Genomic DNA, 25,251 nt, shown 5'->3' with positions numbered 1-25,251 from the left:
AGAGATCCATGTACATCTGCTGGCTTTCACTGCAGCTCTTCTCTCTGAAAAAACTAAAACCTCACTCTATAGCAACCTGCTCAAAAATGAAAGTAAAGCAAACACAGCCCAGCTCCACCCACACTGACATCACTGCAGTAATAAACACCCATTTCTTAAAGGGACACCCACTAGTTATTCTATAAACACCCATTTCTTAAAGGTACTCTCACATGACTAAATAATCTTGGAGAAATTTATCTTGTTCCAAATTATATGAAAATGAAAATCGTATTGTCACGAGTAGGCTTCAAATGAAGTTACTGTGAAAAGGCCCTAGTCGCCACATTCCGGCGCCTGTTCGGGGAGGCTGGTACGGGAATCGAACCATGCTGCTGGCCTGCTTTAAAAGCCAGTGATTTAGCCCAGCGAGCTGAACCAGCCCTGGTTTATTAGGATCTAGATGAAATACATCTAAAAAAAAAGGGAGAATCCTGTGCGGAAACACTGCTAGGAATTCCCATGACTTAGGTTATTATAAAATATTGGTTTCTGTTTGCGCTTTACATCTACAACCAACTGGAAAATCTGACTTTGACAGGCAGAATGAATGGCAGTTTGTGTCATTCATCCATCGATTAATCAGTGATCTTTCGAATTTTCTCTGCATGTTTCTGATTTTGAAACAGTGGAAAGATTTGACTGGGACTTGGGAAAATGGAGCAGATTATTGAAATCCTTGGGAGAACAATATATACCATAAGAAAATATTAGCCAGCTGAGTACTGCGGGCAGATTGTGGCTTGTTCTGGAGTGTGAAACTATATACAGAGCCCCAAATCAAGCAAAATTAATTCCAGTTACACTTTCCCCCAGTGAAATATCTGTCCAAATAGAGGTGGCTCAAATTGGGAATTCTATATTTAAACTGAGAATTCGGGCAGCACGGTAGCGCAAGTGGATAGCACTGTGGCTTCACAGCACCAGGGTCTCAGGTTCAATTCCACGTTGGATCACTGTCTGTGTGGAGTCTGCATGTTCTCCCCGTGTCTGCGTGGGTTTCCTCCGGGTGCTCCGATCTCCTCCCACAGTCCAAAGAGGTGCAGGTTAGGTGGATTGGCCATGACAAATTGCCCTTAGTGACCAAAAAGGTTGAGGGGTTATTGGATTATGGGGATAGGGTGGAAGTGAGGGCTTAAGTGGGTCGGTGCAGACTCGATGGGCCAAATGGCCTCCTTCTGCACTGTATGTTCTATATTTTATTAAGAGTAATTTCTTCAAAAATAAACACACAACTGGACATTTTTAAACACTTTTATTTCATCTTAAATATTCTTGTAAAATGGATCATGTATCATGATTTCAGCAGTAACTTCATTGATCCTAACTAAAAAATGCTTTTAAAAAAGGGACAGGCAGGAGTACAGCTGTTACATGGAACTGCAGAGAAATCTATCCATTTGCGATGCCTCTACTTGATTGGGCAGCATACAAGTCCCAGATAAATACTCCGCTTCCTGCAGATCACATAACAGATCAGACAGTTATTTTCATTCATTCTCAGGAGGTGGGTGGCATTGGCAAGGCCAACATTTATTGCGCATCTCTAATTGCTTTGGGGCGGTGGTGATGGGCCTTCTTGAACCATGGTAGTGAATTTTGACATAGCTGCAATGTCTGAGAACAGACAGAAGAGTTGAATAGGGACTGAAATCACATATTAAATGGCAGGTTTCCTTCTCTTCTTTACAAGGACATTAATGAGGCAGTTGGGATTTCAGGACAATCTGACATCTTCATGCTCACTTTTACGGAGACCAGGTTTTCCAAACTGAATTCAAATTCCCTGAAGGGATCTGGACTCATGATCTCTGGGTTACTGGTTCAGTGACATAACCTACACTACATATGTGATAGCAGCGACAGTGTGGAGCAGCAGGAATACCTGAAAGATCGGGATAGTCACAACCATAGAGGGAGACTGCAAAGACAGAAGCGATTGTATACATCAAGACAATTACATTTCTTCAGGTACTCATTACCTACAAGAATCAGTTCATCAATCAACTTTAGGCGGCACAGTGGCACAGCGGTTAGCACTGCTGCCTCACTGTGCCGAGGACCTGGGTTCGATCCCGGCCCTGGGTCACTGTCCGTGTGGGGTTGGCACATTCTCTGTGTCTGCATGGGTCTCACCCCCACAGCCCAAAGATGTGCAGGTTAGGTGGATTGGCCACTCTAAATTGCCCCTTAATTGAAAAAAAAAAGAATTGGCTACTTTAAAAACAATTTTTTTAAAAAATCAATCAACTTTAAATGCAATGTCTGCGCTTTCACTTTGCACATTGCATTGTAAACAAAAATAATCAGTGAGACTGTAACCCCCGGGACTGATTGCAGTTGGTGGGCAGACAGCCAGTACAAACAAAGTCTGCGCAATATTAATAGGCGACAATAAATGAAAAGTTCCTGACATGCCTGGACACAGAAATGAGCAAAGTCCAGGTCCACCATCGCTTTAAAATATGGAACTTTGTTCCTTTGATAGCGATAAAAACCCTGCGAGAATAAGCAAAGCTGTTCCTTTGTGATATGGAAGTACAGAAAGTGAAGCCCCCCCTGTCCCAAGACATTAAAATACAGTTCATTTCTGAAAGTGAACCACTGAAATTTCTACCATTATTTTAAAAAGAGTCAATTGAGTTACACCAGACAGATAGCAGCGGTTAGGTTAGGATATCCTGTGCCTGATGTTCCACCAGTAACGCCACATTCTTCACATCCTCACACCAGTAGTCCAATCTCTCTTTCATCCCTTTAATCTGTAACATTGAGGGGCAACTGTTAATGCACTGGGTTTACATCAATCGTCAATTGTGGCATAGTGCAAAGACAATAAATAAATCAACAAACGGTACAAATTAGATGATTAGTAATGGTAAAACCTTTCGCCTGCCAGAAAGTGAGTTTTAAACCAAGTTACTTATTTCAAGGAAGCAAAGTGACTGTAAAAAGCCATCGCCCGGTGATCACACGCTAATTACTGAAATATTTTCCAACAACCACAGAAGTTCCCCAGTTTAAGGTTCAGTGTTTACCTGCTGTAGATCCAACACTCGGGGTTGAACCCACGTCATGTGTACGCGCTCATCTACCTCATCAATGCTACCCTTCACCAGACCGACCGAGAGTGCCTTCATCACGAGAAGCTCCACCTGTAAGATTGACAGCAGCAATTGTAACCGTTCATTCAAACGTTCAAGCTCAGGCTACTCTGCACTCTGGTCACTGAGCCACTTGCACACGCTTGAGAAGTCACACAAAAATGGGGAGCGAGTACACAGACAGGGTGGCGCATGGGAGAGAATCTCATGGACTTTAATAGGCTTGAACTTGGGTGGGGGGAATATACAATTTAAGCCTTTGAACAAAGTATCTGCAGACAGAATTTCCTGCATTTTGGTAGTGATTGAACATTGTTTTCTTTCAGAATCTATATTCTAAACGTTGCAACTGGGTTAGTGCAAATGTAGTCACAGAAAGGGAGCTCACCTCACTAACAGGAACCTTTGCAATCTGAGAAATTTCCTGAAACGTCAGCTGCCGGTGGTTGGCTGGACGGGTGAAAGTCATCTAAAAGGAAGAGAAAACTAGTTAGGACCACTTCCTATTCATCTCGTAAAATATTAAAGGATCTGTCCTAGCACCCAAGATACTGTTTAGAAACAGCCAACCCACATTCCATAAGAGGGCAATTCTCTGAGGAAGTACGTGACATGGTCCCTGGAGAAGAGTAGTGGATACACAGACTTTAGGAAAGCTTTTGACAAGGTACCACCTGGAGCATTAATACGGCTGATTAAGGAATACGGCAACAAGGGGGAAAACAGCCAACCAGATTATAAAGTGGTCAGAAAGGAAGGAACCGAGTTGGGCAGAACATTAAATGCAAACTAACAGGAGAAACTATTTCACAAAGTTCTACGAGATACACTTCACTGACTTTAAGCAGCTGGGAGAAAAAGCAGCTTAACAGGGGGCAGCAGGGTAGCATGGTGGTTAGCATAAATGCTTCACAGCTCCAGGGTCCCAGGTTCGATTCCTGGCTGGGTCACTGTCTGTGTGGAGTCTGCACGTCCTCCCCCTGTGTGCGTGGGTTTCCTCCGGGTGCTCCGGTTTCCTCCCACAGTCCAAAGATGTGCGGGTTAGGTGGATTGGCCATGCTAAATTGCCCGTAGTGTCCTAATAAAAAGTAAGGTTAATGGGGGGGGTTGTTGGGTTGTGGGTGTGGGGTGGATGCGTGGGTTTGAGTAGGGTGATCATGGCTCGGCGCAACATTGAGGGCCGAGGGGCCTGTTCTGTGCTGTACTGTTCTATGTTCTATGTTCTAACACATAGGGACCTCGGCATTTCAGGAGGAAGTCCGCGGCAGACAAATGGATGACATTTAGTTAAAGTCTAGTGAAAAGGTTACTGAGGCGGGAAGTTAGCATGAGACAGTAGAGCTATACTGTAAATCGTGAGAGATGAAGAGAAATTGTTCAGAACAAGAGAGGAAATTCAACACACCTCCATTAGGCAAAGGAGTTGGATTTTCTGCATCAGCCGCAATTCATTGGCTCTCAGGTCAGGCTAGAATCATACAGAAAAAACAAGTTAGGCATCATCATCACTGATATAACCCCAACCAAGTCATCCATCGCACATTCTCTTGTTCCCCCCAACCTTGTTCCACTTTCTCTCTCTCTCCCGAACCTGAGACCACTTGTTATGCCCCACTGCTCACACACTGTCCTTTGCCTCGCTTTCTGTCTCCACCCGCCACGCCCCCCCAAACTCTTCATCATATCCTGTCCCCTGCACACCTCCCCAATCCTACTGTGCTGGCTCTCCCTCCTCCCAGGAGGCTATTTACCTGCTGGCCCCAGGCTGCTTTGAGAGCTTGAAACTTCTCCACATTGCCACTGTTGAAGGCGTGCAAAGTGTCAATCAGCCACTGTTTATCTGTGGTCCGGAGAGACTCCAGCACAGGATGCATCAACTAAAAGGGACAATAAGATCCCAGCGTTAGGTACAATTTCACAAAGTAATCAAGTAAACACTCTCATTATCGCAAATATACTTACAAGTTCTCCAAAGTTGTAAACACCTTCGCCTAAAAGCCCAGCCAAACCGAGAGTGAAAGCTCTCTCCTGATGCTCAGCAACTGAATCAGAAATACAAAATCAAACCTTAGCCAATCACCATGACAACATGTGGCAAATAAATAAGGTGGAGGCATAGCCTCCCTGTGAAGTATTTGGTGGTGAAACAAACCTCTAAACCCAAAGGAAAAAAAGCCACAAGTAAACATTTTATATAAAGAACTATTTCAGCAAAAAACTCTTGAAAATAAACATGTTTAAAATTGAAGTGAAATATTTCGTGAAAGTCTCTCGAGACCAGAACATGGATACAAGAATAAAACTCAGGATCAAAGTTCATGATGAACAATGCTTCTCCAATTTATCTTACAGTGAAACACAGAGACAGACAGATACGGTGAATGCTTTAAAATCTGAAACAATTTAATATCAATGCTTTGACCATGAAGAAGCTGTATTTGTTCTACTTAGAACAGGGAAGTTAAAAAATTATTTGATAGGAGACTGCAAAATCATGGAAGATTTTGAAAGAGGAAACATCTTGGAACAGTTCCTGGCGGCAGTAGAATCAGTAACTAGAGGACACAACTTAAAGATAATTGACAGGGATTGGATTATGCCCTCTTGAGTCTGAAGTGGGGTTCGAACCTTCTGTTCGGAGGGAGGATTGCTACCTAGAGTCCCAGCTGACCCTCTTGGGAAAGATAAGGCACTTAAAACTTATTGTTCCTTGAATGTTAAATGGAACCACGAATAAAATGTAACCCGCTCTCAGTGTTCCACTCCATGGGAAAAGATGGAATTTACCAGGCTCCAAGTTACAATAAATGGTCACAGTGAGCAGAATTGGATGGATGTCACTCTGTATCGGGCAATGGGAGATGAAGAGACCTGACTGAATCTGGCTGTTGCACAAACATCGAGGTTAGAAATACCAGAAAGGGCTGAGCACGACTTTGCTGAGAAACATTTTTAATGCTGTTTGTCACCTGGCAAATCTTTGATATCAATGCAGCCCAGGAAACGTAGGGCATCCCTGTAGTAAGAAGCATGATTCCCAACTATCTGGTAATACTTGCTTGACAGATCATAAAAACGTCCATGAACGGATGTCACCCCAGGAAGGTTCACCAGCATCTCATCCACCTCCTCAATTGTTTTCTAAAAGATAATTGAATTCAAGTTATTCTTCTCAACAAAATTACACCCTTCCCGGAACTAAAAACAAACAGGAATAGGATTAAGATAAAGAACTAAATGAATCAAGTGTGCCAAGTTAAGATTTAACTTTAGCAATAGGAAGATGTGGAACTGGAAAGTTCCAAAAGGTGTGCTTGTTAGGTGAATTGGACATTCTGAATTCTCCCTCTGTGTACCCGAACAGGCGACGGAGTGTGACGACTAAGGAGTTTTTCCACAGTAACTTCTTTGCAATGTTAATGTAAGCCTACTTGTGACAATAATAAAGATTATTATTATTAAAACACACATATCTCATCCTCACCCACCTGCTCAAGTGCAGAGCTCAGGTTCATGTATCCCTTGCTCAACGATTGTCTAAAGATTTCCCTTCCCATCTCCAGGGAATGTTTGGAGCAGGGTTCAAGTCCTGCAACTTCTGACAGAGGCAAGAATGCCAGTCCAGTACTTTAAAAACTACCACTGCCATTCCCAGAATAGCCTATTAGTCATTCCCAACTTCCCCTCTGGCTCCATCTCCAAGTCTACATTTTGCTGAAAAGTCCTGAATCCTTTCTCTCTCAGATTTACTTTCAGTGATAAATTTTACATCAAACCAGTAGCTTTGTTTTGTATTCAAGGTATTAACATATATATGCCCATACACATTAAGGATAAATCAGATGCACATTATCTTTGATGAGTGTTATGTAAAATTCTCATTTACTGTGTTCTTTCTGATGACTGATCTATGGCTGTTCTGCAAAGCTTCCTCTCTCTCCCATCTATTTGGTAATTTACAGAATATTGGGACTCGATGGGCTGAATGGCCTCTTTCTGCACTGTAGGGATTCTATGATTATGCATCAGATCAACAGAGTCATTAATGAGTGCACAAATTATCATTGCTCTAACTACTGTTCTCCAATGTGTGGCTCTGAGCCCACGGCTGATCTGTAACCTATAGTCATATACTTGCCTGGCTACCTATCCATCAATGCCTTTGGCTGACAAAAATCGATCAATCTAATATTTAAAAATGAACAAGCGCCTTTTGCGGAAGAAGGTTCCAAATTTCTACCACACTTTATCTGAAGTTTTTTTCTTCCCTAAGTTCAGATCTTTCAGGAGTGGCTATATATTTTTAGACTCTTACCTCCTAGTCCTATATAACCCAACCGTGAAACGGTTTTTCTTTCAATCCTCTTGAATCACCGCTTAACCTTCTAAGTTCCAGGAAACAGAACCCTAACTTGTGTAACCTCGGCTTGGAATTTAATGCGTGAAGTCCTGGTGCCACACGAATAACTCTGCACTGGCTCTCATTCAAGGTCAACATATCCTTCCTAAGGTGCGGTATCCAGAACTTCTCACTATTCTCCAGGTGGCTGAAGCAGGATCTTTCCCTCCTTGTATTATAGTCTTCTGGATATAAACGGCAATATTCTATTTGTCTTCTCAATTATTTTCCTTATTTGTTAATGATCTACTTAACTAGAACCCCAAGTCTCTGAGCCCTCAGTGAGGAAGTGTCATGTTCTATCCCCCCTCCTCACGCCTCCCAAGTGGACGGTTTCACACATGAACAAATTGTAATGCCATTTCACTTAAAATCAATATCTCTTTGTAATGTTATGCTTCTAGCTACACTGCTTACAATATCGCCTATCCTTATCTCATCATCAAACTCAGTTATGTGGCTCTCTATCTCATCATCTAAGTCATATTTTGAGGCCCCAGCACAGATACACACACACACAGGACGTCAATCTCATTTTGTTAATGTTGGCAATATTTCCAGACTGAACTTTTCTTTTACAAAATGGAAGGACATGGCATAATTTGTACATTTGGAATTTTTTTAAAGAATCGTAAGTTCACCTTAGAGTTGTCAACAAGCAGGCCACTGACTGGAAATCACAAGGGAGAGAAAAAACTTTAGCTGTGAACCTGCTGGATTTAAAGGCAGGCGTGTTAGGGAATAAGCGGCGGAAGGAAGCCTACCGTAAGCGTCTCTCTCAGTGTCTCAACCTTGCCTAAAATGAGGTGTGGCTATCAACTTGCAACCAAGTATCCCTCATCTGAGTGTAACTGGTCTGCATTTGGATCTGCAGAGACCAGTTGGTGAGAACTCCCAGACGTCCACCGGAACCAGCACCTGTCTTCACACAAGGTACTCCAAGTCAACATCACTGAGATTCTGTGAACTTTATCCTTTATAACGCACATCCTGTAAAGCCCGATTTGTTTTTCTTTTTTATGAAGAGATAGATGGTTACACTCCTTGATTACAACTGTGTTAATTAATACTTTCAACTTGTTAAAAAAAGTTTTGTATGAATAAACAATTGTTTATTGAAAGAGGTCTGGTTTAAAAACTCTATTTTGGGGACCGGAGAGAAGGTAAACAATTGGCCAATTTGGGGAGTAAACTGAACTATTAAATTAATCATACAACCTGCAGTAGAAGCGCTAAGTAATATGCACACTACTCCCATCCTGGTTGGAACAGTACCCGCCCGTTATCCCTGCTCCGTTTCCTGCTGCTCAGCCAATTTCCGAGCCAGGGCTTCAACTTTAGTTAACAATCTCTTATGAAGAACTTTTTCAAATGCTTTTGACAGATAAATAACATCTATAGACATTCCCCTGTTTAATACTTCAGTTAAAAAATTCAACCAGATTTTTCAGCAAAAACCTTAGCCTCTACAAACCAATGCTGCTCGGGCTATTCAGCCACAATGTCCTTGATTATAGCTTCACATAATTTCCCAACTATAATTACTTGGTATCTGCTATCACCCTTCTTAATTAGCTGAGTGACATGCACAACTTTTCAACCAAAAGGCAGAGTTCTCAAATCAAGAGAATGTAGGAAGGTTACTGTTGAGGAATTTACAATATTGCACCTGAGACCACATGGATGATAGTGGTCAAGGCGGCAGCTCACCACCACCTTCTCAAGGACAATTACGACAAATAATGCTGGCCTTGAGAGCAATATTCACATCTCATGAAATAATAAAATTAACATTTATCTGTCTTCATTCTTGCTGTTATTTGTAGTGTACTCAAGGATGTTATCTTTTTGCATTTTTGTATGCTTTTTCTTTTAGTTTTATGTTGTCTCTTACCTTTTTAGTTTGTCATGGATGCCTTTTTTGGCAAGTAGAGCTTGTGCCCCATAGGGATATAAACTGTTCTTGTAGCACATTGCATTATTTTCTGAACACCTCCCACTGATCTTCTGCCGCCTTACCCATTAACAGATTTAGTCTCATTGCAGTGAAGTAAGCTTTATCTAAATTCAGAATCTTAGCAGCTTGTCTCCTTTCAAACACTATGACAAATTCAATCATATTGCAATCACTATTAAATAAATGTTTACACACATTAGGCTGTCATTAAATCTGGTTTATTACACATGACTAAACTTAACTTAGCCTGCCCTCTGTTGGTTCTAAGATAAAAGCCTGCCCTCGGTTGGTTCTAAAATATTGTTGCAGAAGAACAGACAAACTTGAGAAATTGACGAATACACAAACCAAAGGGATCATTTCCCCTTTGACGGTTTGGTCCGTTCTGCAATCACCCCACCATTTCCTTCCCTTCACACAGCATCTTTCCATGCAGATGCAACATCAGATCTTTTACCTCCTCTCTCCTCAGCATAAAAGGTCCCAAACAATCCTCCGGGTGAAAAAGCAATTTAAGTTCACGTCCTTCAATTTAGTCTACTATATTCGCTGCTCACAATGCAGTCTACTCTAAACTGGGGAGAATGCTTTGCAAACCGAACAGTGATGTTCGCAAGTAGGAACTCGACTTTTCGATTAAGTGTCAGTTTAATTCTCCACCCTACACTGTCCTCAGCCTCCTGCAGCATTTGTTCCAATGCAAGCTCAAAACAGCACCACACCTTTTGATTGGGCACTGGACAAGGTCAACAATTTCAGAATGTAATCTCGCTCTGCTTCAATCTCGTTTCCTTTCTCATCGTATGTCTCGGTTTTAATCTTGGTAATGTTTTCAGAGAACAGCTGTTCATCACTCTACCATCAGAAGAATCCTGACCCCTCTGGAAGTAGAAAATTCTAAAGATACAGAACCCTGTGAAGAAATTTCTCCTCATCTCAGTCCGAAATGATCACCCTGAAACCGTGCCCTCATGTTTTAGATTCACCAGCCAGAGGAAACATCCTCAGTGTCTAATAACCCATCAAGCCCTTTCAGAAAATTTACATTTGAATGAGATCACCTCTCACTCTTCTAAACTCAAGGAAGTATAGGCCCAATGTACTCAGCCTCTCATTATTTCATTACTCAAATAGAAATGAGCAAGCACAATCTGACAGCTAAAACAGAGACATGGCTGCAGAATTGCATAGATTGGGACCTGAATATTGACGGGTACAAGACATTTCAGAAGGACAGTAAGCTAGGAGAAAGGACGGGCAGAGATGGTTCTGGTGATTATTTATGGTATGAGCACAATAGAGAGGGATAATGGAAGTTCAGGAATTCAACATGTAGAAGCGGTTTGGTTGGAGGCGAGAAAAAATAAAGGCAAGAAATCACAGTGGGATTGGTGTACAAGCCTCAAGCAGTAACCACATGGTACAATGGATTATTAAGGAAGAAATAATGGGAGCTTGTCAGAAAGGTACAGCAATAATCATGGGGGATTTTAATCGACATATAGACTCGAAAAATCAGATGAGCAACGGTAGCCTAGATGAGCAGTTCACAAAATGTTTTCACAGTATCTTCTTGGAACAGCGCATTCTGGAGCCAGAGATCAGTCTATAGGCCTGGTATTGTGCAACTAGATAGGATTAATGACCACACAGTGAAGATGCAATCAGACAGCAGTGATCATAACAGATTGAATTTTATATTCAGTTTGAGGGAAAGACGAGTGGGTCCAAGACTAGTATTTTAAACTTAAATAAGAGCAATTATGAGGACATGAAAGCAGAGCTAGCTAAGTGAACTGGGAAATTAGGTTAAGGGATAGGTCAATAGAGATGTAGAGGCAAACATTTTAAGGGATACATTTCAAGAAAAATTCTAAGGTGAGGTTCCATCATCTATGGCTAACTGAAAAGGTTAAAGAAAGAAAAAGCATATAATTGCGCAAGAATCATAGAATTTACAGTGCAGGAGGTCATTTGGCCCATCGGGTCTGCACCAGCCCTGGGAAAGAGAACCCTACTTAAACCCACGCCTCCACTCTACCCCCTTAACCCAGTAACTCCACCTAGCCTTTTGGACACAAAGGCATGTCTAATCCACCTAACCTGCACATTTTTGGACTGTGGGAGGAAACCGAAGCACCCGGAGGAAACCTACACAAACACAGGGAGGATGTGCAAACTCCAGTCACCCGAGGCTGTAATTGAACCTGGGTCCCTGGAGCTTTGATGCAGCAGTGCTAACCACTGTGCCGCCCCAATGGTGGCAGGTCAGAAGATTGAATAAAATAATTTTTTTAAAACCATAGAATGGCTAAAGGATTAATGAGGGGAGGAAAAATTAGTGTATGCGAGAAAGCTTGCTAAGAATATAAAGATAGTAAGTTTCCATGGATATTTTTGAAAACGTTAACAAAGTGAGCATTGGTTCTATAGAAAGTGGGTTTGGGGAATTAACAATAAAAAACATGGAAATAGTACAATTGAACAAGCATTTTGCATCAGTCATCACTATAGAGGGCACAAGTAACATCCCAAAAATAGCTGTAAATCAGGAAATGGAAGGGATAGAGGAACTCAGGAAAATTACATTCACCAGGGAAGCAGTGTTGAGCAAACTGTTGGAACTGCGGGCTGACATGTGCCTGGATCCTGATGCACTTCATCCTAGAGCGATAAAAGCGGCTAGCGAAACACCTAACGCATTTGTTTTAATTTTGCAAAATTTACTAGATTCGGGTAAAATGCCATTAGATCGGAAAATAGCTAAAGGACAGCAACTCCTTTATTCAAAAAGGAGGGAAGCAGAAAGCATAAAACTATAGGCCAGTTAGATAAACATTTGTCACAGGGAAAATGTTAAAAGCTATTAAATATGATCTAGCAGGGCACTTGGTAAATTCAAAGTAATCAGAGTCAACATGGTTTTGCGAAATTGAGATCATGCTGAACCCATTTATTGCAGTTCTTTGAAGGAGTCACGTGTGCTGTGAATAAAGGGGATCAGGTGGATGTATTGTACTTCAATTTCCTTTCGTTTTTAAAAAAAGCGCATGGTGTAAGGGTAACATTTCAGCATGTATAAAAGACTAACTGGCAAACCGGAAACAGTAGGCATAAATGGGTAATTTTTTGGTTTGCAAGATGTAATGAATGGTATGCAACAGGGATGAGGACTGGGCCCTCAATTGTTAACATATATATATATTATATATGGTTGGCAAATGCCTGATGACAAAGATAGGTAAGAGAGTAAGTTGTGAAGAGGACATAAGGAGGCTACAAAATATGAAGATAAAGTGAGTGGGCAAAGATCTGGAAAATTGAGTACAAGATGGGAAAATGTGAATTTGTTCATTTTGGCAGGAAGGAAAAAATGTATTATCTAAATGGTTAGAGATTGCTGTGCTCCGACATGCAGAGAGTGCCCTAGTGCATGAATCACAAAATGTTAGTATGCAGGTACAGCAAGTAAATAGCAAAGCTAATAGAATGTTATGTTTACTGCGAGGGAAATTGAAAACAAGGTTATGCTTCAGTTATACAGGGCAAAGGTGAGGGCACATCTGCACCATACAGTGTGGGCCTCCTAATTTAAGAAAGAATGTAAATACACTGGAAGCAGTTCAGAGATGGTTTAGGAGACTAATGCCTGAAACGGCAGGGTTGTCTTATGAGGAAAGGCTGGACAGGCTAGGCTTGATCCACTAGAATTTAGAAGAGTAAGGATTGGCTGAAACATAGAAGATCCTGAGGGGTCTTGACAGGGTGGATGTGAAGAGAGAATGTTCCCTCTTGTGGGAGAATCCAGGACACGGCGTCATTGTTTACAAATAAGCGGTCACCTCTTTACGACAGAGATGAGGTGAAATTTCCTCTTTCAGTGTCGTGATTCTTTGGAATTCTGTTCCTCAGGTGATGAAGTCTTTGAATTTTCTTTTAAAGGCAGAGCTAGATAAGCAAAGGCGTGGAAGGTTAGAGGGAGGGTGGGAACGTGGAGTTGGTTATATTCCAATCAGCCGTGATCTTGCTGAATGGTGGAACTGACTCGAGGGGGCAAGTGGCCTACTCCTGCTCACAATTCAAATGTTCATATTTAATCTGTTCTACCCTCCACCTGATCACAGATCTTTCTTTTATTTTCCCTGCACTCTTTCCTCCTCCCCCCCCAAACCCACCCCTGCACACTTGCTTAAAACCTCTTAGAACAGTACAGCACAGAACAGGCCCTTCGGCCCTCGATGTTGTGCCGAGCAATGATCACCCTACTCAAACTCACGTATCCACCCTATACCCGTAACCCAACAACTCCCCCTTAACCTTACTTTTTAGGACACTACGGGCAATTTAGCATGGCCAATCCACCTAACCCGCACATCTTTGGACTGTGGGAGGAAACCGGAGCACCCGGAGGAAACCCACGCACACACGGGGAGGACGTGCAGACTCCACACAGACAGTGACCCAGCCGGGAACCGAACCTGGGACCCTGGAGCTGTGAAGCATTGATGCTAACCACTATGCTACCGTGCTGCCCAATTTCTATTTCTAACATTCTATCACTTCGAAGCTACTATCAGACCACATCTGGAGTATTGTATCCAGTTTTGATTTCCTTATTTGAGGGAGGATGTGGTGGTACTGGAGGCAGTTCAGAGGAGGTTCACCAGATTGATTCCGGAGATGAGATTAAACAGTTTGGGCTTATACTCGCTGAGAGGGGATCTGACCGAGGTATATAAAATACTAAAAGAAGATTGATAAAGTAAACGTAGTCAAAATGTTCCCCCTTGTGGACAATCTAGAACGAGAGGCCACAGATATAGGTTGAGAGGTTGTAGACCTAAATCTGAGGAACTATTTCTCGCAGAAGGTGATGAATTTGTGGAACTCGCTGCCCCATAGTGCAGTAGAGTCCGAATCATTAAATGGTTTCAAGAGGGTGAAACATATATTTATGATTTTTTTTTAAACAGGATATGGGGAATAGGTAGGGAGGTGGACTTGATACAAGGAAGAGATTAGCCATGATCTGATTGAATGGCGGAGCAGGCTCAAGGGGCTGAATTGTCTTCATCTGTTCCTAATTTCTATGTTCCCAAACAACTCCCATTACAGTCTTAAATATTTTTCTATTTCCTAATTCTATCCATCAAGTCTCCAAGCCTGCTTGCCCATCATTATAATTTCAGCCTCATTCACATCGGTTCTTCCCCTCTCCCATCTTCCCTGTAAACCTTACAATTTGATATAATCCGTTCCCAGTCCTGGTCATCTTGTAGCTGTGTCTCGATAATGACTATGCTGCCATACCCTTCAAGCTAAATTTATGTTGGCAACTCAGTCAATTTGTTGCTTCTATTGAGTTTGTGTAAAGAACGCTTATTTGGGTCATACAACCGAACCCGTCATTCTGCTCTTACATTTGACTTGTAGGATTTTTAATAAAATTGATTGTGGTTTAATTACTTTACATCTTTTAGTTTTCCCTTCACCAGTAGCACCTTTAACACGATTTGTGACTGTTACTCCATTCCCTTTTGTTTGCAAACCATGACTCATTATCTTTTCCACCATTTACTAATGTAAAGTCCTTGTGACCACCCTATTCATCCTTCCTGCTAGGACCCTGGTCCCTGCTCAATTCCGATGAAGTCCAACAGTTCCTTCCTGCCTCAGTACTGGGTGATAGTATTCCATGAAATGCCCAATAAAATCCTTCAGGATATGGACAGCGAGCGAGAAAGTAGAGTTAAGGCTGACAAGCACTCAGGATTGTATTGAAAGATGGAGCAAGCTCAAGGAGCCATATGGCCTACTCCTGCTCCTACTTCCTATGTTCTTGGGTTAGGCAGTTGTACGCAAGATTTAGTATCTTACGTAAATCTTACATAAATCATATCATTTCACACTCCATCCGTAGGATACTAAGTTGCATTTTTCCTTGCAGCATTCGGAGGTGTTCTCCATATAATGAAATGAAAACAAGATTCTCAATGTCATGCTTTACCTTTGTCACCGGCAGATCTCCAACATTTAACTTCAGAGCACCAATAGCTGTTTTGCAGAGAATTACTGCCTCATCGCTGGATTTGATCTAAATCAATGAAAATATGCAAAAAAATAAATAGAATAAAGAAACTAAAATGAATAAACCTAGTGGAACACAAAAAAAAAACAACGCTCACCTTTTCTTTTGTTTTTTCCAAAAATGTTAGGGCTACATTAGGATCTGCAATTAAACACACGGCATATTCATCACGAAGGACATAGGAAGACTGATCAATGATTTAATTACCGGAGCCAATATGCACTTCCTACTGGCTGGCTTTAAGATGACATTGTCTTTAATAGGTGCAGATGGTGTTACAATCCCAGTTACTATTGTAACTAGACGGGAAGATTGCAGAATGGAACCCTGGCTCAAAAGACCGCAACTTTTACTTTAAAAAAACGCGGAGGAATGGAGTCACATGACCGCTAATTAGTTTTAACAAGATAAAAAGCATTTAAATATGAAAAAATTGGATGTTTCTCTCAAAAAGCAGAGCTTTCAAGACCAAGATGGATAGATTTCTGTTGGACAAGGGCTTCGAGGGATATGGAGCCCAGATGGTAAAGATGGAATTGGTGGTGACCTAACTGAATTATAAAGTTTGAGGGCTGAACGTCCTCATCTTGTTCCTATGCTCGGGAGAAACACACTCACCTGTCATTTGTCGCACAACATGTAGAACAATCTCCACAAGAGACAGAGGGTTAATCCTGTAACAATATATTGTAAAAAAGGTTTAACCTGAAGAATTTTGATTTAATCTAACAATATAATTTAAACAAAATATGCTTCTGCTTTGCCAATCCAGCTCCACTCCTTGACACACCTCCATCCACAAAAACATTAATTCTCCAGATCCAGCTGGGATTCACAAGGTCACAACTGTGTGTTTGGTCAGTTTTTTTTTGTCTGAAGAAACACCATTTCCTGCAAATTACTTCTGACGATTCTGAGCACATTCGCAAGCTCAAGATGACACAAAGAGCTTTACAACCAATGAAGTAGTTTTTGTGAATGATGGTCATTATTATAACGCAGGAAAATGCAGCATTCGCATCAGAAAACATCAACAGGCATTGGAGATATTAGAGTTCATTAAGGAGATTCAGGCACTGCTTGACCAATCTAATTGTATTTTTGATAAAATAACATAGAAGGTTGATGAATGGGAAAGCAATGATATTGTCTTTAGAATTTTAAGAAGCATTTGACAATGTACCATATAAAAAGACTGGCTAACAAAAATAAGTGTCTTGGAATAGAAGGGTCAGTGGCAGCATATAGGGCGAGTGATCGAGAGGACCCGAACACGAATGTTCTAGTTAAACGAAGAGTGGTGTGAAACATTACATAGAATAAGCATAACAGGAGAGGAGGCAGTGGAGGGACTGACATCCTTGAAGGTGGATAAATCGCCATGGCCAGATGGACTGTATCCCAGGCTGTTAAAGGAAGCCAGGGAGGAAATAGCAGATGGTCAGAGGGTCATTTTTCAATCCTCACTGGATATAGGAGAGGTACCAGAGGATTAGAGGTCTGCAAATGTTTTATCCTATTGTTTAAAAAGTGTAGGAGGGATCAGTCAAATAATTATACTCTGGTCAAAGTGACTTCAGTAGAGGGCCAATTATGAGAATCAATTCTGAGAGCCAGGATGAACTGATTCTGACATTTAGACAGATACGGATTAATCGAGATAGTCAGCATGGTTGAAGATGTGCCGTACTAATTTAATTGATTTTTTTAGAGGAAGTAACAAGGAGGTTTAATGGGGATACTGCAGTGGATATGTTCAAAATAGATTTTAATAAGGCATTTGACAAGGTCCCACAAAGCAGACTGGTCAGAAAAGTAAAAGCCCATCGGATGCAGGGGAATGTGCAGAGTTGGATCCAAAATTGGATCTATGACAGGAAACAAAGGGCAATGATCGACAAATATTTTTGTGAATAGAAAGCAAGTTCCAGTATTCCACAGGGGTGTTGGGTCCCCCGTTTGTGGGTTTTATTAACGATTTGGACTTAAATGTGGGAATCATGATTGGGAAACTTGCAAATGACACAAAAATTGGCCGTGTAGTTTATAGTGAAGAGCGTAGCCACGGACTCCAGAATGGTATCAATGGTTTGGCTGAGTGGGAGGTAAAGTGGCAAATAGAATTCAATTAGAGAAGTGTGAAGTCATGTATTTGGGAAGGCAAACAAAGCAAGAGAATACATAATAAACAGGAAAATATTGAGAAGGGTAGAGTAGGTGCATGTTCAAAGATAACTGAAGGTGGATGGATAAAGTGGTAAAGAGATATAGAATGCTTTCCTTTACTGCACAAGGTACATAGGGATGTCATGTGGAACTGTATAAAATGCTGGTTAGGCCACAGCTGGAGTTTTGTGTATCGTTCTGCTCACAGGCAGGGCATTCCAGGTTCTCACCAACGAGTGAAATTTCATTTTCTCGAATCCCCTCAGAATCTCCTGTCACTCACCCTAAAACTATGCTCTTGTGACTGCTCAACCAAGAGGAACAGCTGCTTTCTATTTATCCTGTCCAAACCCCTCAATCATATCCCCCTCAGCCTTCTCTGCTCTAAAGAAAACAATCCAAGCCTATCCAGTCTCTCCTTATAATAGATGCTCCATTGCAGGCAACATCGTGGTGAATCTCCTCTGTACCCCGTCTCGTGCAATCATCTCCTCCCTATACTGTAGTGAAGTGACCAGAACTGCACAGTACTCCAGCTGTGGCCTAACCAATGTCCTGTACAGCTCCAACATAGCCTACTTGCTCTATGCCACGACTGATAAAGGCAGTTGTCCCATATGCCTTCTTCACTACCCTTTTTATTTGCCATCTTCAGGTATCTGTGAACAAGTTCCCAAAGGCCCATCTGTTCCTCTGAGCCTCTTAGACTCTCTGTCCATCTGACCAACCCATCTATATCTTACTGTAACCTACGATCCTCCTCTTCACTGTTAACCAGCCTACCAATCTTCACTGAGTAGTACTGCACTCCGTATGCTTCAACTGATGCCTGTGTCTATGTATTTACATTGTGTATATATGTATGTCATATGTTTTTTCATGTATGGAACGATCGGTCTGGACTGAACGCAGAACAATACTTTTCACTGTACCTCGGTACACGTGACAATAAAACAAATCCAATCCAATCCGATCTTGGTGACATCTTCAAACTTTCTTATCTCCCCCATGTTCTCGTCTATATCATTTATATATCCAATTACTTGGGCTTGAAAATTGCAGCTATGAGGAAAGATTGAATAGGCTAGGGTCGTTTTCCTTAGAACAGAGGCTTATGGATGAGGTATATAAAATTACATGGTGCTGAGATAGAGTAAACAGGGAAGACCTGTTCTCCAAGCAGAAGAGGTGAATTACCAGGAGCACAGATTCAAGGTGATTGATAGAAGAATTAGAGCGGATATTAAGTAAGGCTTTTTCACCCAGAGGGTGGTAGGTGTCTGGAATTTGCTGCCCAGATTGGTGATTAAAGCAGCAACCTTAAACTCATTTAAAAAGATACCTGGATATGAACCTTGCTTTTTGTAATGTGCAAGGCTACAGGCCGCAGGCTGAAGTGGGATTATAATGGGTCGTTTTTTTTTTTTTAAATCAGCCAGTGCAGACACAATGAGCTGAATGGCTTCCTTCTGTGCTGTATCTTTTCTATGGTCTGCGACAGGAGTCCACCAAGGCAACAGGTGGAATTTAATTAATTAATACAGCTAGAAAAAGTTAGTTTTAGAGTTTACAATGTCCCAGAACCCTCCACAACCATTCCTGTCCAACTGTCAGGACAGGCCCACCAGAGGCGATGGTACAGGAGTTTAGTCAGGAGGGTACTGGCCTGAAAGTCTGCAATATTGACTCCAAGCTCCACAAACTCTAATGGCATCAGGTCAAACATGGGCAAGGAAACCTACTGCTGACTACCAACTACCACCCTCTCAGCTGATGAATCACTGCTCCTCCATGTTGGACACCACCTGGAAAAATGTCTTCTGAGGATAGCATGGGCACAGAGTGTATTCTTGGTGGGGGGAACTTCAATACCCATCAGCAAGAATGGCTCAGCAGCACAAGCAGTGACGGAGCTGGCCCAGTCCTGAAAGACACATATGCCAGGCTGGGCCTGCAGCAGGTTATGAGGGAACTAATAAGAGGAAAAGACCTGTTTGACCCTTGGCTGTCACCAATCTTATCTGTTAGGAGATTTGGACATTCTGAATTCTGCATCAGTGTACCTGAACCGGCACTATAGTGTGGCGGCTAGGGGCTTTTCACAGTAACTTCATTGCGGTGTTAATCTAAACCTACTTGTGACAATAATAAAGATTATTATCTCTCCAATACCGTATTGGTATAAGTGACAAAAATCCCATCTTTGCACGGAGGATACTGCCCATCATGTTCTGTGGCACACCACCATGTTAAATGGGACAGATTCTCAACTGATCGTGCAGCTCAAAATTGGGCATCCATGAGGTGTTATGGACCATCAGCAGCTACCGAATCTTCTTGCGTGCAATCTGTAACATCAGGCTCAGAATCTGTAACATCAGGCTCTGGAATATCCTTCACTCGACCATTATCAGGCAAGGAAATCAACCCTGGTTCAATGGGGAGTGCAGGAGAGCTTGCCAGGAGCAGCATCACAACATAGGCACCAATCTGCTGAAGCTCCAGCACAGGATTACATGCGTGTAAAACAGCAGAAACAGCCTTACGGTAGATCCAACAAGTCAGATCAAAACTCTGCGGTCCTGCCGTATCAAGTTGTAAATGGTGATGGACAATTAAACTAACTAGAGGAGAAGGCTCCACAAAAATCCCCATTCATAATGATGGGAAACCCAGCACGCCTGTACAAAAGATAAGGCTGAAGCATTTGTAACCACCTTCAGCCAGAAGTGCAGAGTAGATGGCCCTTCTTGGCCTCCTCCTGAGTTCCCAGTATGACAGGTGCTGATCGCCAACCAATTTGATTTACTCCATATGATCTCAAGAAATGGCTGAAGGCACTGGATACCAACAACATCCCAGTGATAGCACTGAAGGCCTGTGCTCCAGGACTACCTGTGCCACTAACCAAGTTGTTCCAGTACAGCTACAATATTCATATCTAGCTGAAAATGTGGACAATTGACAAAGAATCATCCAGAATTGAAACATCACCTCCGTTCTCTCTCCACAGATGCTGTCAGACCTGCTGAGATTGTCTAACATTTTCTGTTTTGTTTCAGATTGCAGCATCTGCACTAATTTGCTATTAATGTAGACAATTGTCCAGGTATGCCCCGCCACAAGACAAATCCAACCTGACCAATTACCACCCCATCAGTCTATTCTCAATCAAAGTGATGGAAAGTGTTGTCAACAATGGTATCAAGTGGCACTTACACAGCAATAACCTGAGGCAGAACGGTGGCAGAGAAGGAAAGAAAAGGAAGCAAATCCTGCACTCCAGGTCCCACTACCTCTTGGGGTATTCTGCTCCATGTGCTCAACGACCTGTGGGCCAGTTCAGCCACAGGAAAAACTATGAATGAGACCAATGACACTGAGTAGACACCATCCTGGAATCGAGGGACAGCTGACGATGAACTCACCATTGCTCCTCACTGTACTCTTGGCCCTACAATAAATATGCTGAAATGTTCAGTATATCAAAATTAAAGTCAAATCGGTTCTCAGTTTGGGTTCCGCCAGGGCCATTCAGCTCCTGACTTCATTACAACCTTGGTCCAAACACTGACAAATGAACCGAACCTATGGTGACATGAGAGCGGCTGCCCTTAACATCCAGGCAATACTCAGCCCAAGTAAAACTGAAGTCAATAGGATTCAGGAGGAAAACCTGCCACTGGCTGAAGTCATACCTTGCACAAAGAAAGGTGGTTGTAATTGTTGCAGGCTAAGTAACTCAGCCCCAGGACATCACTGCAGGAAATCCCGGGTAGTGTCTTAAATCCAACCATCTTCAGTTGCTTCATCAATGACCTTCCTTCCATCACAAGGTCAGAAGTGGGGATGTTCGCTGATGACTGCACAATATTCAGTACAATTTGTGCTTCATCAGACACTGAAATAGTCTGCGCCCACATGCAGATGGGACAACATTTGGGATTGAGGTGATAGGTGGAAAGTAAGGTGGTAGATAACATTTGCACCACACAAGTATCAAGCAATGACCATGATCATCTCCAACAAAAGGGAATCTAAGGACAACCAATGACATTACCATTACTGAATTGTGAACAATATTATCATGGGTGTTACTATTGACCTGAAACTGAACTGGACCAGCCATGTAAATACCTATGCTGTGGCTACAAGAGCAGATCAGAGGTTAGGAGTTCTGCTGTGGTTAACTCACCTCCTGACTTCTCAAAGATGGTCCACCATCTACAAGACACAATTCAGGAGTGTGATGTACTACTCCCCATTTGACTGGATGGGTTCCACACTATCCATGACAAATCAGCCTGCTTGGTCGGCACTGATCCAACATCTTTAATATCCACTCCATCCAACATCAGCGGCAGCAGTGTGAACCATATAAAAGATGCACTGCAGCAACTCACCAACAGTACCTTCCAAACCCACAACCTCAATCACCAAGAGGAACAAGTGATAAACAAATTAGCTTAAGGACAGCTGTGGTAAATAGTTGTTATTCAGACTGGACGATAATGAGCAGCAGTGTTTCTCAAGTTAGTGCTGGGCCCACAACTTTTGGTATAGTAAGGATGATACTAGTCAAAGGCAACAGAAGAGAGACTGACTGTCAGAATGAGCACACAAGTGGCACATGGAATTTAATAGAGGAATGTGAAGTCATGCGGCAGGAGTGGGAGAGGCAATATTGATTTAATGGCACAACTCTAAACAATGTTCAGATTCAGAAGGACCTGGGGCTTCAGATGCATTGATGCTTGAAGGTGGTTTGACACATTGAGAAAGTAATTAGCAAAGCACAAGAGATCTTGAGTTCCATAAATAGAGGTATGGAGTAAAAAAGCTTGAGGTTATGTTGAACCTTAATAAAACTATAGCTAGGTTCACCTTAGAGCAAAGGAGGTAGAGGGGTGATTTGATAGAAGTCTACACAATTATGCAGATTTAGGTATGATAGACAAATAAAATCTGTTTCCATTAGCTGATGGCTTAACAGTTAGGAAGCACAGATTTACGGTTTTCAGCAAGAGATGGGGGTAGGAGATGAGAGAGAATGAGAGAATTTTTTTGTTTTACATGGCAAGTGGTGAAGACCTCAGTGCCTACGACAGTAGTAGAAATGAAGACAGTGATTCCAAAAGGAGGGAAATAAACTTGTTGAGTTTGGAAATAGAGAAAAGGAATAACACTGCAGCATGTGGTTGATGGAGGAACAATCTCTTTCTGCGTGTGGTGTCACCATGAGTTTCAAAGATTAAAACCACACAGGATAAATCAGCATAGATTCACTAGGATGGTAACAGGGATGGAAACGTCGGTTAGGACAGACTGGAAACACTGGAATTGTTACCCCTGAAGCAAGGAAAGTCAGAGGAAGTTTAACAACAGATTTTACATTGCAAGTTTACGTTTACGTTTTGGCAAGTGATAAAGAGTTTGAGAAATTAGTGCAAATCGGCTGTTGAAGTACAGAATGGCTTGAAACACAGATGGTGAGGAAGAGTCAAGTGAAGCTTCTCAATGGGAAAGCTAGATAAGTACTTGTAGCAAGGGTGATACAGAGACACTGGCGCAAACAGAGATTAGTATGGGACTGCCCTAGCACATAATTGATACAGACAAGGATGGGCTGAAATGCCTCCTTTCGTGTTGTTAAATTCCAAAAGTACATTTGATAAGTTATAGGCATAATTAAAATTTACTTCTTACCTGTGCTCAAATTCACTAATAAAATTCTCATAAAGCTGCAAAAGAAAATGTTTTATTATGTAATGCAAAAAGGGCAAACTAAATTGTTTGCATTAAAAGATATATTGTGGCCAAATTGCCTACCTTGATCAAACCATCACCTGTAGCGAAGCAGGGGTTTTGCACAAAATTCTGCAGTCGGACTGTGAGTTGGTGCCACAATCTGTGGTTAAAACAAAACAGGGTTACAAAGCAAAGACATCTAGAGCAGTCAGCACCTTCCCGAGGGAACCAGCAATAGCTAAACCTAACCCCTGACTGCTGCAACTGTATCCCATGTAACAAAAATGCCCCCCCCCCCATAATCACAATCCTCTCACCCTGAACTCATCCAACCCCCCATCACCATCCACACAGATCTCTCTGCCCACCCCACCACCCAGATCTCTCTGCCCACCCCACCATCCAGATCTCTCTCTGCCCACCCCGCCATCTCGATCTCTCTCTGCCCATCCCACCACCCAGGTCTCTCTGCCCACCCCACCACCCAGGTCTCTCTGCCCACCCCACCACCCAGATCTCTCTGCCCACCCCACCACCCAGGTCTCTCTGCCCACCCCACCACCCAGGTCTCTCTGCCCTCCCCACCACCCAGGTTTCTCTGCCCACCCCATCACCAGATCTCTCTGCCCACTTCACCATCCAGATCTCTCTGCCCACCGCACTCCCAGATTCCTCTGCCCACTCCACCCCATCACCCAGATCTCTCTGCCCACCCCACCAATCAGATCCTTTTGCTGATCCCACCTCCATCACCCAGATCACTGCCCACCCCCCAGATTCCTCTGCCCACTCCACCCCAACCCCCCAGATCTCTCTGCCCACCCCAACCCCCCAGATCTCTCTGCCCAGCCTATCCCCATCACCCAGATCTCTCTGCCCACCCCACCAATCAGATATCTTTGCCCATCCGACCTCAATCACCCAGATCTCTCTACCCACCCCACCCACAGGATCTCTCTGCCCACTCCACCCCACCCCCAGGATCTCTCTGCCCACCCACCCACATCACCGAGATCTCACTGCCCAGCCCACCCCATCACCCGGACCTCTCTCTGCCCATTCCACCCCATCAATCAGATCTTTCTCTGCCCACCCCATCCCCCATATCTCTCTGCCCACTCCACCCCCATCACCCAGATCTCTCTGCCCACTCCACCCCCATCACCCAGGTCTCTCTCAGTGCATCCCCATCCCAGGTCACCCTGAGGCGGGTTGTGTGTGTCCCTGGGCGAGCGTCGGGGTGGGGGAGGACTCAGAGAGAGAGAGAGAGAGAGAGAATCACAGGCCCCGGACGGTGACTCAGCGGGAAGCCCCGGGGCCTGGGAGAGGGGGGACAGGGTCTTGCGGAGAGGGGTCCTGCTCGCTGGGCTCCGGGCTCTCACTTCTTGTTGTAAAGCTCCTCCATTTGCTGCCAGTCGGGGCCCAGCTCCCCAGCCCCGCTCTGCTGCTGCTGCAGGAAGCCGCTCACATCCCTCATGCTGCCGGTCGCTGCCGCCCGAGGCCCGTGCTGGGGAAGGGGAAGAGGAGCGCTGCGGCCTGTCTGCTCTGGGTCACTCAGCCCCCGCTCAGTCGGGCTCAGGCTCTGCCGGTTCAGGATCAGGATTCAGGCTCGAACTCCGGGTCCAGGCTCCAGGTTCAGTCCCGGTCTCTCTCCGCGCGGCTCCTCCCGGAAGTTCCACCCGGCAGCAGGGTCACTTCCGGTACCGTACATCTCCGAATACAGGGCCCAGGCTCCGGCCTGCTGAGTGTG

General features: G+C 43.2%; 1 protein-coding gene across 1 annotated transcript; it reads right to left on the bottom strand.

The window, feature by feature from the left end:
- Positions 1 to 1,279: 1,279 nt before the first annotated feature.
- psmd13 (proteasome 26S subunit, non-ATPase 13) lies at positions 1,280 to 25,196 on the bottom strand. Its single transcript, XM_038808035.1, has 13 exons — positions 24,884 to 25,196; positions 23,583 to 23,661; positions 23,460 to 23,494; positions 16,206 to 16,261; positions 15,685 to 15,728; positions 15,507 to 15,593; positions 6,113 to 6,284; positions 5,106 to 5,185; positions 4,895 to 5,020; positions 4,549 to 4,611; positions 3,532 to 3,612; positions 3,078 to 3,194; positions 1,280 to 2,801 (listed from the first exon to the last, which is right to left on the bottom strand). The coding sequence occupies exons 1-13, from the start codon at positions 24,976 to 24,978 to the stop codon at positions 2,706 to 2,708; spliced, it is 1,131 nt and encodes a 376-aa protein (XP_038663963.1). The 5' UTR covers positions 24,979 to 25,196; the 3' UTR covers positions 1,280 to 2,705.
- Positions 25,197 to 25,251: the final 55 nt, after the last annotated feature.

The sequence above is a fragment of the Scyliorhinus canicula genome, chromosome 9 (genome assembly GCF_902713615.1).
Source record: "Scyliorhinus canicula chromosome 9, sScyCan1.1, whole genome shotgun sequence".
NCBI lineage: Eukaryota > Metazoa > Chordata > Chondrichthyes > Carcharhiniformes > Scyliorhinidae > Scyliorhinus > Scyliorhinus canicula.
The sequence above is the reverse complement of the archived record's forward strand: the minus strand, read 5'-3'. Positions and strand labels throughout refer to the sequence as shown.

Coding starts and splice junctions, on each gene's coding strand:
- psmd13 (XM_038808035.1), bottom strand. CDS start 24,978: ATGAGGGATGTGAGCGGCTTCCTGCAGCAGCAGCAGAGCGGGGCTGGG. Junction 16,262..23,459: donor ATTAGTGAATTTGAGCACAG/GTAAGAAGTAAA, acceptor ATATTGTTACAG/GATTAACCCTCTGTCTCTTG. Junction 5,021..5,105: donor TTTACAACTTTGGAGAACTT/GTAAGTATATTT, acceptor TGTCCCTTTTAG/TTGATGCATCCTGTGCTGGA.